Raw genomic sequence first — 15987 nt, forward strand, 5'->3', positions numbered from 1 at the left:
TCTCTTTTTTCATATCCCATGTTGTTTTTCCATATCCATTCATATTTTTCATATCCCATCCTTTCTTAATCCCAAATTGTAACATCTAGGATTAAAAACTATCTGCTTGCTTTCCTTCTTACAGTTTGAAGTTTAATTCCTTCAGTTCCACTTATGCCTAAATTATAGAAGCTCTTGCTTTATCAGCTCCTGGGGTGACAATGGCTTACACATTATTGTTTTCCTATGATGCCTGAATTTAATTCCCTGTAGGACTTGAATAAATATTAGCTGAAAACACCACCCCCCCTCCCAAAGTGTCCTAGTCACACCGAAGGGGGAAAAAGTAATATTCTGCATGTTTCTAAATGATGCCTGTGCATTCCCCAGCACAACTCCTGTTACACTTACCTACTGTAAACTTTAGTTACTAAGTTGTTGATCTGCTTGTCAAGTTTGTATTTTCGGTAATCTTCCAAGCCATCTTTAATTGCAATAATTGTAAGGACAGCCACCAGAGGCAGCATCGTAATTTCCTTTTGGAAGGCTTCTACCAAAGGCACCCAGTTCAGGACAACTAGAAACAGGAAATATAAATTGGCGACTCTGCAACCCAAACACACACAAGGAGGTATTAACAAATCATGTAAAAGCCTGCAGCAAAAGAGGCAAAAGACCTAATGGTGTTTCCCTACAAGTTTCTATCAGCTGATTTTGGATGCTACAAAACAGAGGGAACTAGCAAAATCTAAGAATCTGAATGAACAATTTATTACCCCCCCCCCAGACATCTGGCTTGAGCATACTTTAATAAATGTGAGACATTATTTATTACATATATTATAGTAAATATTGCAATGTGACAGTCGTGAGTTGTATAACACATAATATAAATATAAAGCACACTAGGAAGTACTATTTTCTTTTCAAAAGTTCAAAAAACTTAAGAGGAAATTCAGAGTTAATGTGTTGTAAAAACAAAAAACAAAACAACAACAAAAACCAACTCTCTAACTTTCAGAAGTTAATTTGATTGTCCAGACATAAGATTCAAACAAGGCTCAAAATACTGGGTCGGCCAAAAAGTTCCATAACATCTTACGGAAAAACCCCAACAAACATTTTTGGCCAGCCCAATAATTAGAAAAGCCAGAGGGTTTGCTTTTCCCTAAGATCAATGTTTCCATTTCTGCTTTTATGCTACTCAGAACCAATTTTTTAAGGAACTTCCTCTATTCCTCTATTTTATATATTCAAATATTTCCCCACTGGACCCTAAGGCAAATTCAGGCAGCCTCTTGCCTTAAAAGAAACAAACAAAATCTCAATCTTGCATGGTTCCTTGAATTTTTATCACATACTTTTCCCATAACCAAACTTCTCAAAATAATCTACACGTAGCCCTCCTTCCTCACCTCTAATTCCTTTTACGCTGAAATTTTTTTCTTAGCCCTTTTCGCTATTTCTGTGGCTTCAATGATTTCCATGTGAACTACATCCAAATCTATAGGGCTAGGCCCTGAACTCTGTTCAAGTTCCAGGTTCTAATTCCATCAAGGGCACTAGATTGCAAGCTCCCATAGACAGAAATACCCACAGCAGTTAAAGCCATTAATTCAATAAATTCACATCCGTACTTTAACCATATCCACTGTTCCATGAATGTATATAAAATGAAAAATGAGAATGAATGTATGTGGAATGAATAATAAATGCTGAGAATCTCTATACTGATATTAGCATCTCAAACTCATCATTTACAAAAACAAAATAATCTTCTAGCCGAGCTTCTTTTTACTCCTGTCATTCCTTTTTCTGTTAATCCTCCTGGTCATCACATCTCAACTTGTTCACATCATCTTTTGACTCCTTTCACTTAATTCCCTACATCTAATCCATAGTATCTGTAATGGATTATCCTCCTTTTTAACCCCACATTGTTCTAAGTTCAGGTCTCCGTTACAACTCTCCGGGATATATGCAGCATTTTCCTAAATGTTTTCTCCTGCCTTCAACTTGCCTCTAATTGCATTAGTCACAGAGGACTACTTCCCAGGCCTCCAGCAAATCTTCTATGCTACTGCCATTCTGCTTTTACTCATATTCCTTCCTCCATCTGAAATGTGATTTGCAGACACCTCTGCCTTGAACATCTTAACCTTCATAATTAAGTTCACATGCCACTCCCCTTCTATTGCTCTGGCCAGTAGTATTATTTCTCTTTTTGAGGTCTCCATCCTAGCTGGTAGCACCTTATAACACTCATCACATCCACTATGCCTTTTCATTGTATAAACATCTTGTTTCCCTTGCTAAATATAAAACTCTGTAAGAAAAGAAGCACCATTTAGCCTTGCATTCCCTTCAATACCTAACCTGATCGGAGGGCTTCCATAAATACATATTACTCTGAATTATGTCTTTGTTTCACCTAACCTTACAGCTTACACTGAATTTGCCTCAGAGCTCTATTTTCTCCTATTATCAAGAAGAAAAAGCCAGAATTAAAATACACCATGGTTTAATGGAAAGAACACCAAAGCAAGAGTGAGAAGACTCAAGGCTATAGTCCCTCGTCTGCTTTTGGCATCACACTCGCTAAACCACTGTGCCAAACTTAGTTTCCTAATCTGTAATATGAAGGTAACAATATCGTCTCTTGTCATGAGAAAGCATCTTATAAATTATAAAGTATTATGTGAATGTAAGAGGTCATCGTTCCACACCAGACTCTACCAGCATTGTCAAAGATAATGTCACAAGCCTTAGGCTTAGGTAACAACGTTATGCAAATGAAAAACCTTATATATCAATTAGAATGACAAAGAACATTCTAAGATTTTTTTTTTCCCCAAAAATAAAAGTACCTGTGAAATTGTTCAAATAAATTTCTTGGCACAAAATTCAAAAGCGTGTACTTTGTTGTCCGTATTCTGTTATTCACGTAGGTTCCAGAAAACTTTTCATACTCGTCCTTAAAGGGCTGGAGGTGGGGAACAACAACCCGGTGCTTCCCTGCCAGTGTGGGGGTCTGGGAGGGCTTGCCCCTGCAGGCAAGCAAAGAGGAATAGCTGTATGGCCTCTCATGATCGTCCCTGTTTGCACCGCCAGTCAGCCGCTGCCAGTGATATCCGGCCCATTGAAGAGGCTCAGTCATGTCCAAATGCGGTGAGATCCAGGTTGTGTAGGTAATCTGGCAAAACAAAGAAAAACCCACTAAAATACTTCTCATAAGCTTCTGGAAAGTCTTAAAGAATAGTAATAATAGTAAAATTAAATTTTTTTTCTATACTAAATAAACAAATGACTCAATGGTTCAAGGTATCAATGTGAGAGTAAAACGAGTCACTGGAACTCCGTTTTAACCAGATCTTTACGAAATAGAGCATACACCTTCTGCCTCATGGGCTGATCACCTGATCACCTAAGCAACAAGAGACAGCCCCTAAAAGGCTACTCCACAACTTGAGGCAAATAATTTGGGCTTACTACGTACCAGTCTCTTAACTTATCTAATCATCAGTTTTCTCATCCATGAAACGGGACTGTCACACACGTCAGGAAATTGTTATGAGGATTAAGGGAATAACATGTAAATCACCTAGCATAAAGCCTGATATACAATCAGCAGTCAGTAAAACCCATTCTGTGCAGATAACAAAAACGGGGGCTTCCCTGGTGGCGCAGTGGTTGAGAGTCTGCCTCCCAATGCAGGGGACACGGGTTCGAGCCCTGGTCTGGGAAGATCCCACATGCCGCGGAGCAGCTGGGCCTGTAAGCCTCAACTACTGAGCCTGCGCGTCTGGAGCCTGTGCTCCGCAACAAGAGAGGCCGTGATAGTGAGAGGCCCGCGCACCGTGATGAAGAGTGGCCCCCGCTTGCCACAACTAGAGAAAGCCCTCGCACAGAAACGAAGACCCAACACAGCCATAAATAAAATAAATAAATAAAATTTAAAAAAAGAAAAAAGAAAATACTCCCTATTTCACTAAAAAAAAAAAAAAAAAAAAGGCCACAAATGCTTTCCATCCCTGTATGCACATCCTTTTACCCAACAAGTGGTGAAGTCTTTCTCTACCCATTGCAGCTATGCTTGCCCATGTGCCTTGCTTTGGCTAATGAAACACTAGCAAACCTGATACAAGTAGAGGCTTGAAAAGTGCTTGCTCACGGGACTTCCCTGACTCCATTTTTCTCACTACCACATGCCTGAGCCTAGGCTGGTCTCCTGGATGATGAGTACTCCTGACCCACTTAGCAACTATTGCTCCTGTCAACATATGGATGAGGCCACTGACTGCCAGCTGACTGCCAACACGTGAGTGTGCCCAGAGGACACAATCTAGCACCGAGATAAGCTGTCCCAACTGAGCACAACCCCAACTGCCAACCCACCAAACTGAGTCAGTAGAAGTTATGCCACCATGTTTTGGGGGTGGTGTGATAGAAAACAAACCTAACTCCTATCTAATCTCTTCCTTATTTTCCTCATTTTCAAGTGTTTCTTATTTTCCAAGAAATTCAGCCCTGACTAGAACGTATGTCCATTAATTTAAAAAAGGAAAAAAAAAAGCTAACATTTATTAAGACCACACTCTATTCCAAGCACTTTGCAAAGCGTTTTACATGCCTTATCGTATCTAGTATTTACATCAATCTTATGATACAGTCATTATTTCCATTTTACGAAAGAGGAAACAGGCTTAGAGAAGTTTAGTGATATGCTGAAATTCCTGTGATTAGTAAGTAGGTAAGGCTGACTCAAATCAAATCTTTCCAACTCAACAGTCTGCTTTTAATTGTTAATGTGCTTCATTTAACTTTGTATCCAGAGCAGCTGGCACTTAGTAGATACCCAAAGTTCATCCAGCAGGCTACGAGCATGTCAGCAAGTGTGCGGAGGGAAAGGTCTGGAGGCCTTGCTTTCTATCCTTGCTTTATCAATGTCATTGCATTTACTTGATCGTTTTAGGTTGGAGTGCACCTCTGGAGATTTTTAGTAAATCTGTGGGTGCGTCCTGATAATATGAATTGGTAACAAAACTCCCCAGATGAATCTGATTCAGGTGGTCCATGACCGCATTTGCAGAAAAACTAGGTTATGTGCTAGAAACTACACTGGCTAGGGACACAGAGATGAATAAGACCTGGATCCTCATCTCTAGGATCTCAGGGTCTAGGTGAGGCAAATAGGTACGTAAATATATAAATGCAATCCCAAGTGCAAAACAGTGTTCAAGGCACTGAAACGGTCTGGGCAAATTACTTAAGCTTGCTTCCTTCCTAAGCTTCATTTTAAGTTTATAACATGTCTATTGATTATTTTCTCTATAATGTTATACTAATCAGAAATTAATAGTTTCCCCCTAAGGACGTTAAAACTGTATCCAGCGTTCATGGATCTGAAATCATAAATCATTACCTAGCAGCACTGAAAGATTTGGTCCTATTCTAGTAATTCTAGTGAATCACTGTTTTTAATAATCCATTCTAGCTAATACACTTGTTTACTCTATACTGGTCTTTAAGCAATCCCAGGGATTACAGTTTTGTAGCGTCACTTTATCACTGTATTTACAGAAAATAAGTTGAATCACAAATAATCTCACAAGAACTCATCAGATCTTTAAAATTTACATGATCTAAAGCAAACAAATGGGAAGAATTCTTAATGGGAAGAATACACTGGCCTCCAAATGTGTGTATTTGTGCCTGGATATTGGACCCACAAAACATAGCATCTACTGTTAGTGAGAGAAAATACCCATAAAGTTGGTTTTATCAGTTTTATACTAGTAATGGAAACAAGACAAAAAAAATTCTACCCCATCAGTTTGCTGCCCTTTGGAGTTTGCTCTCTCAGTTATCTGTCCATAGAGAGCTAAATCAATGTAAACTGGTCAAAATAATCCTATCTTTTCAATATAATGTTTTAAAAATCTGTCTCTGAAGTAATTTGAAAAGCCTAGTTTTCACTTCAGTACAGTTGACCCTTGAACAATGTAGGGATTAGGAGTGCCCGCCTTCCTCAAAGTAGAAAATCTACCCATAACTTGTACTTGGCCATCCATTTCCACAGTTCCTAGGCATCCGCAGATTCAACCAACTAGGATTTGGTAGTATTGTAATATTTACTACTGAAAAATATCCGAGTATAAGTGGATCCCTGAAATTCAAACCTGCATTGTTCAAGGGTCAATTGCATATAAAAATAGCTTCTTAACCTATAACTAGTAATGAGAGCTAGGAGTTATTAAAGTAGTTCATAACATCTCCCCAGAATAAGGATGTAAGATAGTGCTTTATCAATGAATCAATAGATAATGTAAAATACTAAACATAAGCACCAAGGGCTTTTCATGCATTTCATCCCATCAGGTGACCATTATGACAAACCTCATAATTTTCAGAAGGTTGAAATTAGTACCAATTTTATATTATTTCTGGCAACTTTAAAAGAGAAGTTTTCACTTGCAATTAAATTCTTATTAAGACAGAGCAGTGTGTATCCCTCTAGGGTCCACAATCTCACACAACAATCTAGATTCTACTTAGATTTTTAAATTTCGGAATACAATTTCTTCAGAACGCAAACTTAGAAATAATTAAACAAATGCAGCACGTAGGGGGTGTTAACTTCAGGTAATTCATGGTGTATCTCAAGAACTTCACCTTTCCCCATTCACTGAGTTCCGAAGAGGCAATTCTACAAATGGAAAACATTTCATTGCCAAAGTATCCCTAGGTCCTCTGTGCCTTTTCAGTGCCCTTAGACTTGCATTAGGTGCTCTATTCACTCACATATTGTCCTCCCCCTTCTCCCTTTTCATTCTCAAGGAATTTCAGTAAAGATAGAATTGGGGCTGGCTCACTGCCCTCTCTTCAGCATCCTCTCTCGGTCATGGAGTCTCTGTCCTACTCTCCAAGGCCATGTGGCTTATCATTTTGTAGTGTCCCTCCCTCCCATCAGCACTGCCACTCTTGCCTGAAAAGTAATTATTGGATCGAAGGACTGATATATATAAGATAAAACAGCGGTCCCCAACCTTTTTGGCACCAGGGACCAGTTTCGTGGAAGACACTTTTTCCACAGATGGGGGGCGGGGGGGGATAGTTCAGGCAGTAATGTGAGCCATGGGGAGCGGTAGATGAAGCTTTCGCTGGCCCGTCCACTCACTGCTCACCTCTGGCCCGCGGGTGGAGAGGGGGGGTTGGGGACCCCCGAGATAGAGAAGTTGTTAATGTTTTCAAGGGATTGAACAAAAAGGACCAAGTGTGGAGGTAATTAACATGTGGTAAAAATTCTTTCAAATTTCCAGCTTAGAATTTATACCATCTTAGATCGAGGAGGAACGACCAAGGATCTATCAATATTTAGTCACTCTAGCTCAGTGCTTACAAAATTTGTTAACTGCCAGGCCAGTAAGAAATACATTCTATGATGCAACCTAGAACACAGACACACACATACACACATACAGCTAAAACAAAGTCCTACAGAACAATTCTTGCCCTTCCTACTTGCCACGCATGCATCTTCTATCCTACTCTATTCTCTTTCTCAGTCTCTCTCATTTTAATACTGGTCAAGCTGCACTGAATCGGTTTCAAGGTTCACTAATATGTTGCTCTACACACTTGGGAGAGACACTGATTGCATGTGGATCCACATGGGTTGAAAGCATACATGGAAGTGGACAGAGCCATTTTTAGCTCCTCTGATAGTAGAAAGGCACTGAAAAACAGCAGGTAGACTAGAAGACTCAGGGGAGGGCAACACTTTTCCCAGTAGCAAGAAGCCAGAAGTAGCCTTTTCATCCTTCCCCATCTCCCCCGGCAAAGTTAAAAGTATACTGATACTTAGAGAAGGCTTCATTATTAATATTTCACATAAATATTCAGAAAAAATTCTTTAAGATATGAAAGGAAAGCGAATCACAGGAAATCATACCTCATCAAGAATCAGCAAGAATCATGACATTTTAAAGCTTAAGACTTTAGAGATTATTTAATCTAGAAGTCACATACCAGTAGCCCTTAAGCAAAATTCTACCCAATGATGTATTTTGTATCATGGTGTTGCCAAACACATTGTTTTACATTTTCTGAATATAGGACCAACATTTTAAAATGGAGACAAATTTACATAAAATACTGATAATTAGCTTCTCTTAAAAAGAAAAAAATACAGAATATTGGGCACATATTTTCACATGGTAACAAATGTTGAAGCTTTTTCATCACAGCCCCTGACCCTAACCCTGCATTTTCTGGTTCACCTATTTTAATTGAGTGAACGAGCACTCTGATCACCACTTTTTGACAAATCAAATTCCTCCTGCTCTATAGACCCAGGTTTGAATATCGGTTGCATCACTTAATAGCTCTGTGGCCTATGTAACTGACCTCCTAGCCTCAGCTTGCTAGTGAATAGAATGAGATGCCGTTAAGAGTCATGGGGCACACTGCAGATGAACAGTGTTCATTCTTTTCCCCACTCTTCTCCTTGGCTGTTTCTCAGCATAAATAAGTCAAGGTTGGAAACCCTGTAAATTGAGCTAAAGTCCGAACTTTCAACACACTGCTTGCAAATTAAAGTTGTCCAAGTCTAAGTAAATGTTCTATTTATCTGTTGATGCTTGAGAAGTAAGCAGCATTCAGTAGGATACAAATATAAATCCAAACAATCACAAAAGACAGCAAGACATAAACTGACCTTCAGACCACCTGATCTCATCCTCAACCGTTCGCTCTAAAATTCATTCTATGTTTGTGAACAAACTGTATTCCACTTGTGCGGTGTTTTCCAAGCTCCCCTGACTGACAAGAGTGCCCTGAGGGCCCTGTTAATCAGTCCCCTAGGCACTTCCCCTGGAGATTCTGATTCAGAGGCTACAGAATGGGGCCCACGAATGCGGAATTTAATAAGTACCCAGGTGACTTATCAAGGAGGTTGCAAAGTATAACCTATACCCTGCAGCTGTGCAAATGCTGCCCTCTCTTTCTAGCAGGCTTATCAATCATATACCCAGTCACCACACCAGCCTCTCTTCACCCTCTAGACTGTTTTAGCTTTACCTTAGAGTAGGGGAGATGGAGAAGGATCCACACAGGAGATACAATAGGGCATTCCCTTCTCTGCTCCCATAACAGTCCTGAGCACGGCTCAGTCACTGCTCCTGCTACAGTGGGCTGCAGGTAGCTTCATTCTTCAAAGTCAGGGAACACAGCTAAGTCCCGTCCAGACTCCACAGAGTCTAATTCTTGGCCAAAGTGAGGATGATCAACAAATGACCATCGATCATTGAATTTTATAGAAAAGTAATAGTATGGGAAATGGAAACAAAAACACCCTGTTTCCTCTTTCACGGCTCAGCCTGGCTTTCCTTCCGCAAAAGGAAAAGATGAAAGTTTGAGGCAACAGAAGCAGTCAATTTCAGCTTGTGACTGCATCATTCTACCTTTATTAATAGAAGGAATCTGCTCCTCCAGGCTTGAAAGACTTTTTCAGGAAATCATTCTTTCCTTCTAGATTTGTAAGACCAATAAGCATATATTAGTGATTATGAGCATAGACTCAGGAGCCAGACACCGACATTAATTCCTGGCACCTCCACTTGCCACCTAACCTTGATCAGAGGACTGTTGTGAGGATTAAGTGAGTTAATATATGTAAAGCCCTTAGAGCAGGGTGTGAACCACAGTAAGTGCTAAGTAAAGATTAACAACTGTGGTGATAATCTGAGAAATGTTCTCCCAACTACAGTATTTATTCAGAAGTATTAATTGAGAATTGGTATGCATGGTATTGATAGTAACGACTATACCCAGTTACTCATTTATGTTTAATTTCTTCAAGTGTATGTAACTCACACTCAACCACATGGTCACACACAGCTTTAGCAACTTTGCTCTTCACTGAACTGGAGAATCTGCCAGGCAACCAACTAGCTGAGCAGAGCAATACTCTCTCAACTGTTCCCAGGGGTAAATAGAGCAACCTTGTGGACAAAAGCTCCAATGAGCAACTTATTGTGAAGCATTTTTAGGATCTTTCAATAACATCATTCGTAATTCTAAGATTTAACCCACTCCAGGAAGAGCCGACTTGTCATGGTTTTCTGCTAATAAACTAGATGGTTCCATGCTTTATTTGACCTGATACTCTGCCACTGATTGGAACCCTGCCTTGAGAATTAACACAAAATTTTAAAAATATACCAAGAACTAAGTGCTTAAAGGTCAATTATCACTTGGAACAAGAAAGAATGTTTTAGACCTGGATATATTACTCCTGAATGAGCTTCTGTCCTTAAAGGTAGGGAGAAGACTGAGTATTTCATTCAAAAAAACAAAAACAAAAAGAACTATAGTTTACACAGGTTTTATTAGTCTCCATTCTTAACTTCGTTTTTAGTTTAACAGCAAACTACTACTATGTGAAAATTTGGATTACAACAAACTTGCTGCTGGTTAGTGATGGAAAAATACCATTAAAGATTAACTACATGAAAAGGACTGCATGTTCCTAGGCTCAGCATGGCTACTTGAAGCCTAATATTACCCACAAATGCAGTGTCCAAAGCCACCTGACTCTGGACACCTTGCTTTAAGTGACATTAACATTTTATCTGGATTTTAGAAGTTAACTAATATGACCACAGATCCTAAAGATCAAGATTCTTAATATGTGTTAACACTAGGAGAGAGGGATTGGATAGGAGATTAATACAAACCAAAAGCTACATACACCCAACTTGCAATACTATTTCATAGCAAGGCAACTATGTGGTAGAAAAAAAAACATTTTATTGTAATAAACAATTATTACCATCATATAAATATCTGTACTAAAAACATGTAAGTATAAACTTCTTTATAATTGACACTTATGAATATTGTTGGAAAAGCTCAATAAAATTTAGCAAATGAAATACAACTCAAAAGAACGGCTGCTGGTGGTCTGGAAGGGTTGACAGCATCCTCAACTGACAGCCAGCAAGAAAAAAGAGACCTAGGCCCTACAACCACAAGGAACTGAATTCTGCCAGCAACTTGAATAAAGTTGGAAGTGGATTCTTCCCCAGAGTTTTCAGAGGAGAACTCAGTCTGGATGACATCTTAATCTCAGCCTTTGAGAACCTGAGCAAAAATCCTAATCTCACTGTACCTGGACTTCTGACCTACAGAATTATACACTATACAGTAAGCTGGAGTTGTTTTAAGCCACTAAATTTCTAATTATTTATAGAAAATTAACGCAGAGGGTCCAAAAGTAGATCCTTGTATAAATAGGAAGGTAATATATGGCATAAGTGGAATTTCAACTTGGGTAAATGGTAATTTGTTTAATAACTCTGGAATAAATGGTCATCCAACTTGAAAACAAGAAAGCTAAATTCCTACTTTATACATTAAAAATAGAGCTTTTATTAAAATATTTTAATGACTTTTTTAAATTTAATAACTTAAAAACAAATCTCTAGATAGATTAGAAGCTTTTAAGTTTTTAAAAATTACAGTAGGGGCTTCCCTGGTGGTGCAGTGGTTGAGAGTCCACCTGCCAATGCAGGGGACACGGGTTCCAGCCCCAGTCTGGGAAGATCCCACATGCCGCGGAGCAACTGGGCCCGTGAGCCACAACTACTGAGCCTGCGCGTCTGGAGCCTGTGCTCCGCAACAAGAGAGGCCGCGATAGTGAGAGGCCCGCGCACCGCGATGAAGAGTGGCCCCCGCTCGCCGCAACTACAGAAAGCCCTCGCACACAAACGAAGACCCAACAGAGCCAAAAAAAAAATTACAGTAAATTTACCAGAAGATTTAGAATAATATTTTATTACTGTTAGCTGGGAAAACCTTTCCTAAGCAAGAGAGAAGTTAGTAAAGACAAATAATTTAACCATTCATTTATCTATCATCTATCATATATAGTAAAAGTCAAAAATAAAATCAAGAGACAAGTGCAGTTCATAATGACTGGCAAACTCTTAATATTCCGAGTATCCAAATTAGTTATACAAATTTATAAGAAAAAAATGAAAAGCCCAATAGAATTGGGCAAGGAACATGAATAAGCAATTCTCAGAAGAGAAAATCCAAAGGGCCAATAAATATGAAGAGACAGTCTCAGTAGTCACCAGAGGGTTGCAAATTGAAGCTATCATGGAGATACTGCTTTTATCCATACAATCGATAAATATTAAAACGATTAATTATAGCCAGTGCTGGTGAGGATAGGGAGACTCAAACCCCCTGGCAATGGGAGTGTAAATTGCTGCAATCTTCCTCCTCCTATCACCCCACACCCCAAAATTGACAGTATCTCTCAAAATTTTAAATACATATAACAATTGACAAAGCAATTCCACTTTGGGGAGTCTTACCTATAAGTATATGTACAAGAATGTATGTTGTAGTTGGGTTTTTTTGGCACTAACAATAACCTGGAAATATCATGAAAGTCAACTGGAGAACAGCTGACTAAATCATAACATATCCACATTATAGGATATTATGCATAATTAAAAATAACATTTCTCTAACCATTGACCTGGACTGATGACTATTATGTATTGAAGCAAAAAAGAAAAAAAAAAAGGAAATGACAGAGAAATGTCAATGTTAACAATCCAAAATTTGTCAAAACAAATGAGGAACAAACCAAAATGACCAACCTGGGTTCAAAGAATGGTGAGAAGGAGAACTTGGACACAGTTTAAATTTCACTTTGGTTTACGACCTAATCAGTAAACAGGATTTGCAAAGATCTAGGATACACACAAGTGGGTGTAGCTCCTATCACCTGCCTAGTTCCTCATGAAGCTATGACTATTTAGTAGTTTTGTCCACTGTGGGAAATGAGGAGCCCGCCGGATCACAAGATCCTGGAACACAAGCCCACTGCCTTTTCAAATTCTTAGGCTGTAAGAGGGTCACATTATCACAGAAGGGTCTACTGATAAGCAACCAAGAACTATCTTCCTGCACCACAGATTCATAGGTCTAGGTTCCATTTCTAACTGCATTGTTGAATCTACAGTTGGCCTGGCCTTGGCTTACTTCACATGATAACACAAACTGCCTGGATGTGTGTATGTTTATATACATTTGCAACGACATGAATAAAAGTATAGAATAATTCACACAAGGCTGTAAAAATTGGTTATCTCAAGGAGGGAATAAATAGAAAGAGATTGTTAACTTTTCTTTCTTTTCTTTGTTACATTGAAAATGTACTGATTTATAATTTTTTAAAATTAAAGTGTTTGAAGGAAGAAGTTGTAACTAATTGCTATGAAAGAGTCTAATGTTGCTGTTAGCATTAGGTCTGCATGCTACATGATCCAATGTCCTTTTCACTCAGAGAAGTTGAAAAAACATAATTAAAGTTCTGAAATCTACAAGCTATAAATTTTAATCATAAAATCAAATAAGTTCAAAAGTAAATATAAACCAAGAATTACTTAGAGAATAAATGCTAACACTTCTATAATGATTATTACTGCTTATGAAATACATTTCACATATGTAAATTAAATTTCACAACTTGGTGTGGAGTTTCATTTCCATTTTTCAGAGGAAGAAACAAAAGGTCAGGGAAGGTTTTAGAACTCAAGGCACACAATTTTTTATTCCAAAGGCATGCCTTTCCAACTATACAGTCCTATTTATATATAAAATTAAAAATAATGAAATATAATCATTTTAAGCTAAATTATTTCTAACTAGGGTCTTTATTATTTTTTCTAGACAGTATTAAAAACAAGTCATTCAATAAGAGTGTACCTGAGATAACATACCATACTATGTTCCTTCTTGTACACAAATGTACTTGAAAGCAGACAGTTCTCAAAAACCCTGTTTCCCTTAATGGCTGTTTAATGAAGCTTGTTACAGGGCAGATTACCAAAGGTAAATACAGGATAATGAATTCCCACGGGCCCAGTTAGTACTTTAAAATTTCCGAGGTCATCACCAGCCAACAAACAAACAACTTGGAAAATATACATGATCTCACTTATCTTACAAAGAAAAACATTCTTGTGCATAGTCATTTCAAGATGCTCTGCTTGTGGCTAACAAACTCCAGCATGCAACAGAATATCCTAAGCCACACCCCTGTGTGTCTGATTCAGCAGGTCTGGGGTGGGGCTCAAGAATCAACATGTTCAGAGAGCCTCCCATCAAGCCTCTTAGATAGCCTCAACCACCAGAGGGCAGACAGCAGAAGCAAGAAAAACTACAATCCTGCAGCCTGTGGAACAAAAACCACATTCACAGAAAGACAGACAAGATGAAAAGGCAGAGGGCTATGTACCAGATGAAGGAACAAGATAAAACCTCAGAAAAACAACTAAATGAAGTGGAGATAGGCAACCTTCCAGAAAAAGAATTCAGAATAATGATAGTGAAGGTGATCCAGGACCTCGGAATAAGAATGGAGGCAAAGATCGAGAAGATGAAAGAAATGTTTAACAAAGACCTAGAAGAATTAAAGAACAAACAAACAGAGATGAACAATACAATAACTGAAATGAAAACTACACTAGAAGGAATCAATAGCAGAATAACTGAGGCAGAAGAACAGATAAGTGACCTGGAAGACAGAATGGTGGAATTCACTGCTGCGGAGCAGAATAAAGAAAAAAGAATGAAAAGAAATGAAGACAGCCTAAGAGACCTCTGGGACAACATTAAACGCAACAACATTTGCAATATAGGGGTCCCAGAAGAAGAGAGCGACAAAGGACCAGAGAAAATATTTGAAGAGATCATAGTCGAAAACTTCCCTAACATGGGAAAGGAAATAGCCACCCAAGTCCAGGAAGAGCAGACAGTCCCATACAGGATAAACCCAAGGAGAAACATGCCCAGACACATAGTAATCAAATTGGCAAAAATTAAAGACAAAGAAAAATTATTGAAAGCAGCAAAGGAAAAACGACAAATAACATACAAGGGAACTCCCATAAGGTTAACAGCTGATTTCTCAGCGGAAACTCTAAAAGTCAGAAGGGAGTGGCATGACATACTTAAAGTGATGAAAGGGAAGAACCTACAACCAAGATTACTCTACCCAGCAAGGATCTCATTCAGATTCCATGGAGAAATCAAAAGCTTTACAGACAAGCAAAAGCTAAGAGAATTCAGCACCACCAAACCAGCTCTACAACAAATGCTAAAGGAACTTCTCTAAGTGGGAAACACAAGAGAAGAAAAGGACCTACAAAAACAAACCCATAACAATTAAGAAAATGGTCACAGGAACATACATATTGATAATTACCTTAAACGTGAATGGATTAAATGCTCCAACCAAAAGACACAGGCTTGCTGAATGGATACAAAAACAAGACCCATATATATGCTGTTCTACAAGAGACCCACTTCAGACCTAGGGACACATACAGACTGAAAGTGAGGGGATGGAAAAAGATATTCCATGCAAATGGAAATCAAAAGAAAGCTGGAGTAGCTATATTCATATCAGATAAAATAGACTTTAAAATAAAGAATGTTACAAGAGACAAGGAAGGACACTACATAATGATCAAGGGAGCAATCCAAGAAGAAGATATAACAATTATAAATATATATGCACCCAACATAGGAGCACCTCAATACATAAGGCAACTGCTAATGGCTATAACAGAGGACATTGACAGTAACACAATAATAGTGGGGGACTTTAACACCTCACTTACACCAATGGACAGATCATCCAAAATGAAAATTAATAAGGAAACAGAAACTTTAAGTGACACAATAGACCAGATAGATTTAATTGATATTTACAGTACATTCCATCAAAAAACAGCAGATTACACTTTCTTCTCAAGTGCGCACGGAACATTTTCCGGGAGAGATCACATCTTGGGTCACAAATCAAGCCTCACTAAATTTAAGAAAATTGAAATCATATCAAGCATCTTTTCTGACAACAACGCTATGAGATTAGAAATGAATTACAGGGAAAAAAACGTGAAAAGCACAAACACATGGAGGCTA

The 15987-nt window shown here is 38.5% G+C and overlaps 1 protein-coding gene across 5 annotated transcripts in view; it reads right to left on the minus strand.

Annotated features, from left to right (window-relative positions):
- Positions 1-15987, minus strand: part of ATP10D (ATPase phospholipid transporting 10D (putative)) — a 128557-nt gene that overhangs the window by 75576 nt on the left and 36994 nt on the right. For all 5 annotated transcript variants that reach the window (XM_068543007.1, XM_068543008.1, XM_068543010.1 and 2 more), the window contains 2 exons: positions 2847-3172; positions 391-585 (listed from right to left, as the gene is read on the minus strand). In XM_068543007.1, coding sequence (XP_068399108.1) covers positions 391-585; positions 2847-3136 — 485 coding nt within the window. In that variant the 5' untranslated portion in view covers positions 3137-3172. The remainder of the gene's footprint in view (positions 1-390; positions 586-2846; positions 3173-15987) is intronic.

Source organism: Eschrichtius robustus, chromosome 4 (assembly GCF_028021215.1).
Source record: "Eschrichtius robustus isolate mEscRob2 chromosome 4, mEscRob2.pri, whole genome shotgun sequence".
NCBI classification, from domain to species: Eukaryota; Metazoa; Chordata; class Mammalia; order Artiodactyla; family Eschrichtiidae; genus Eschrichtius; species Eschrichtius robustus.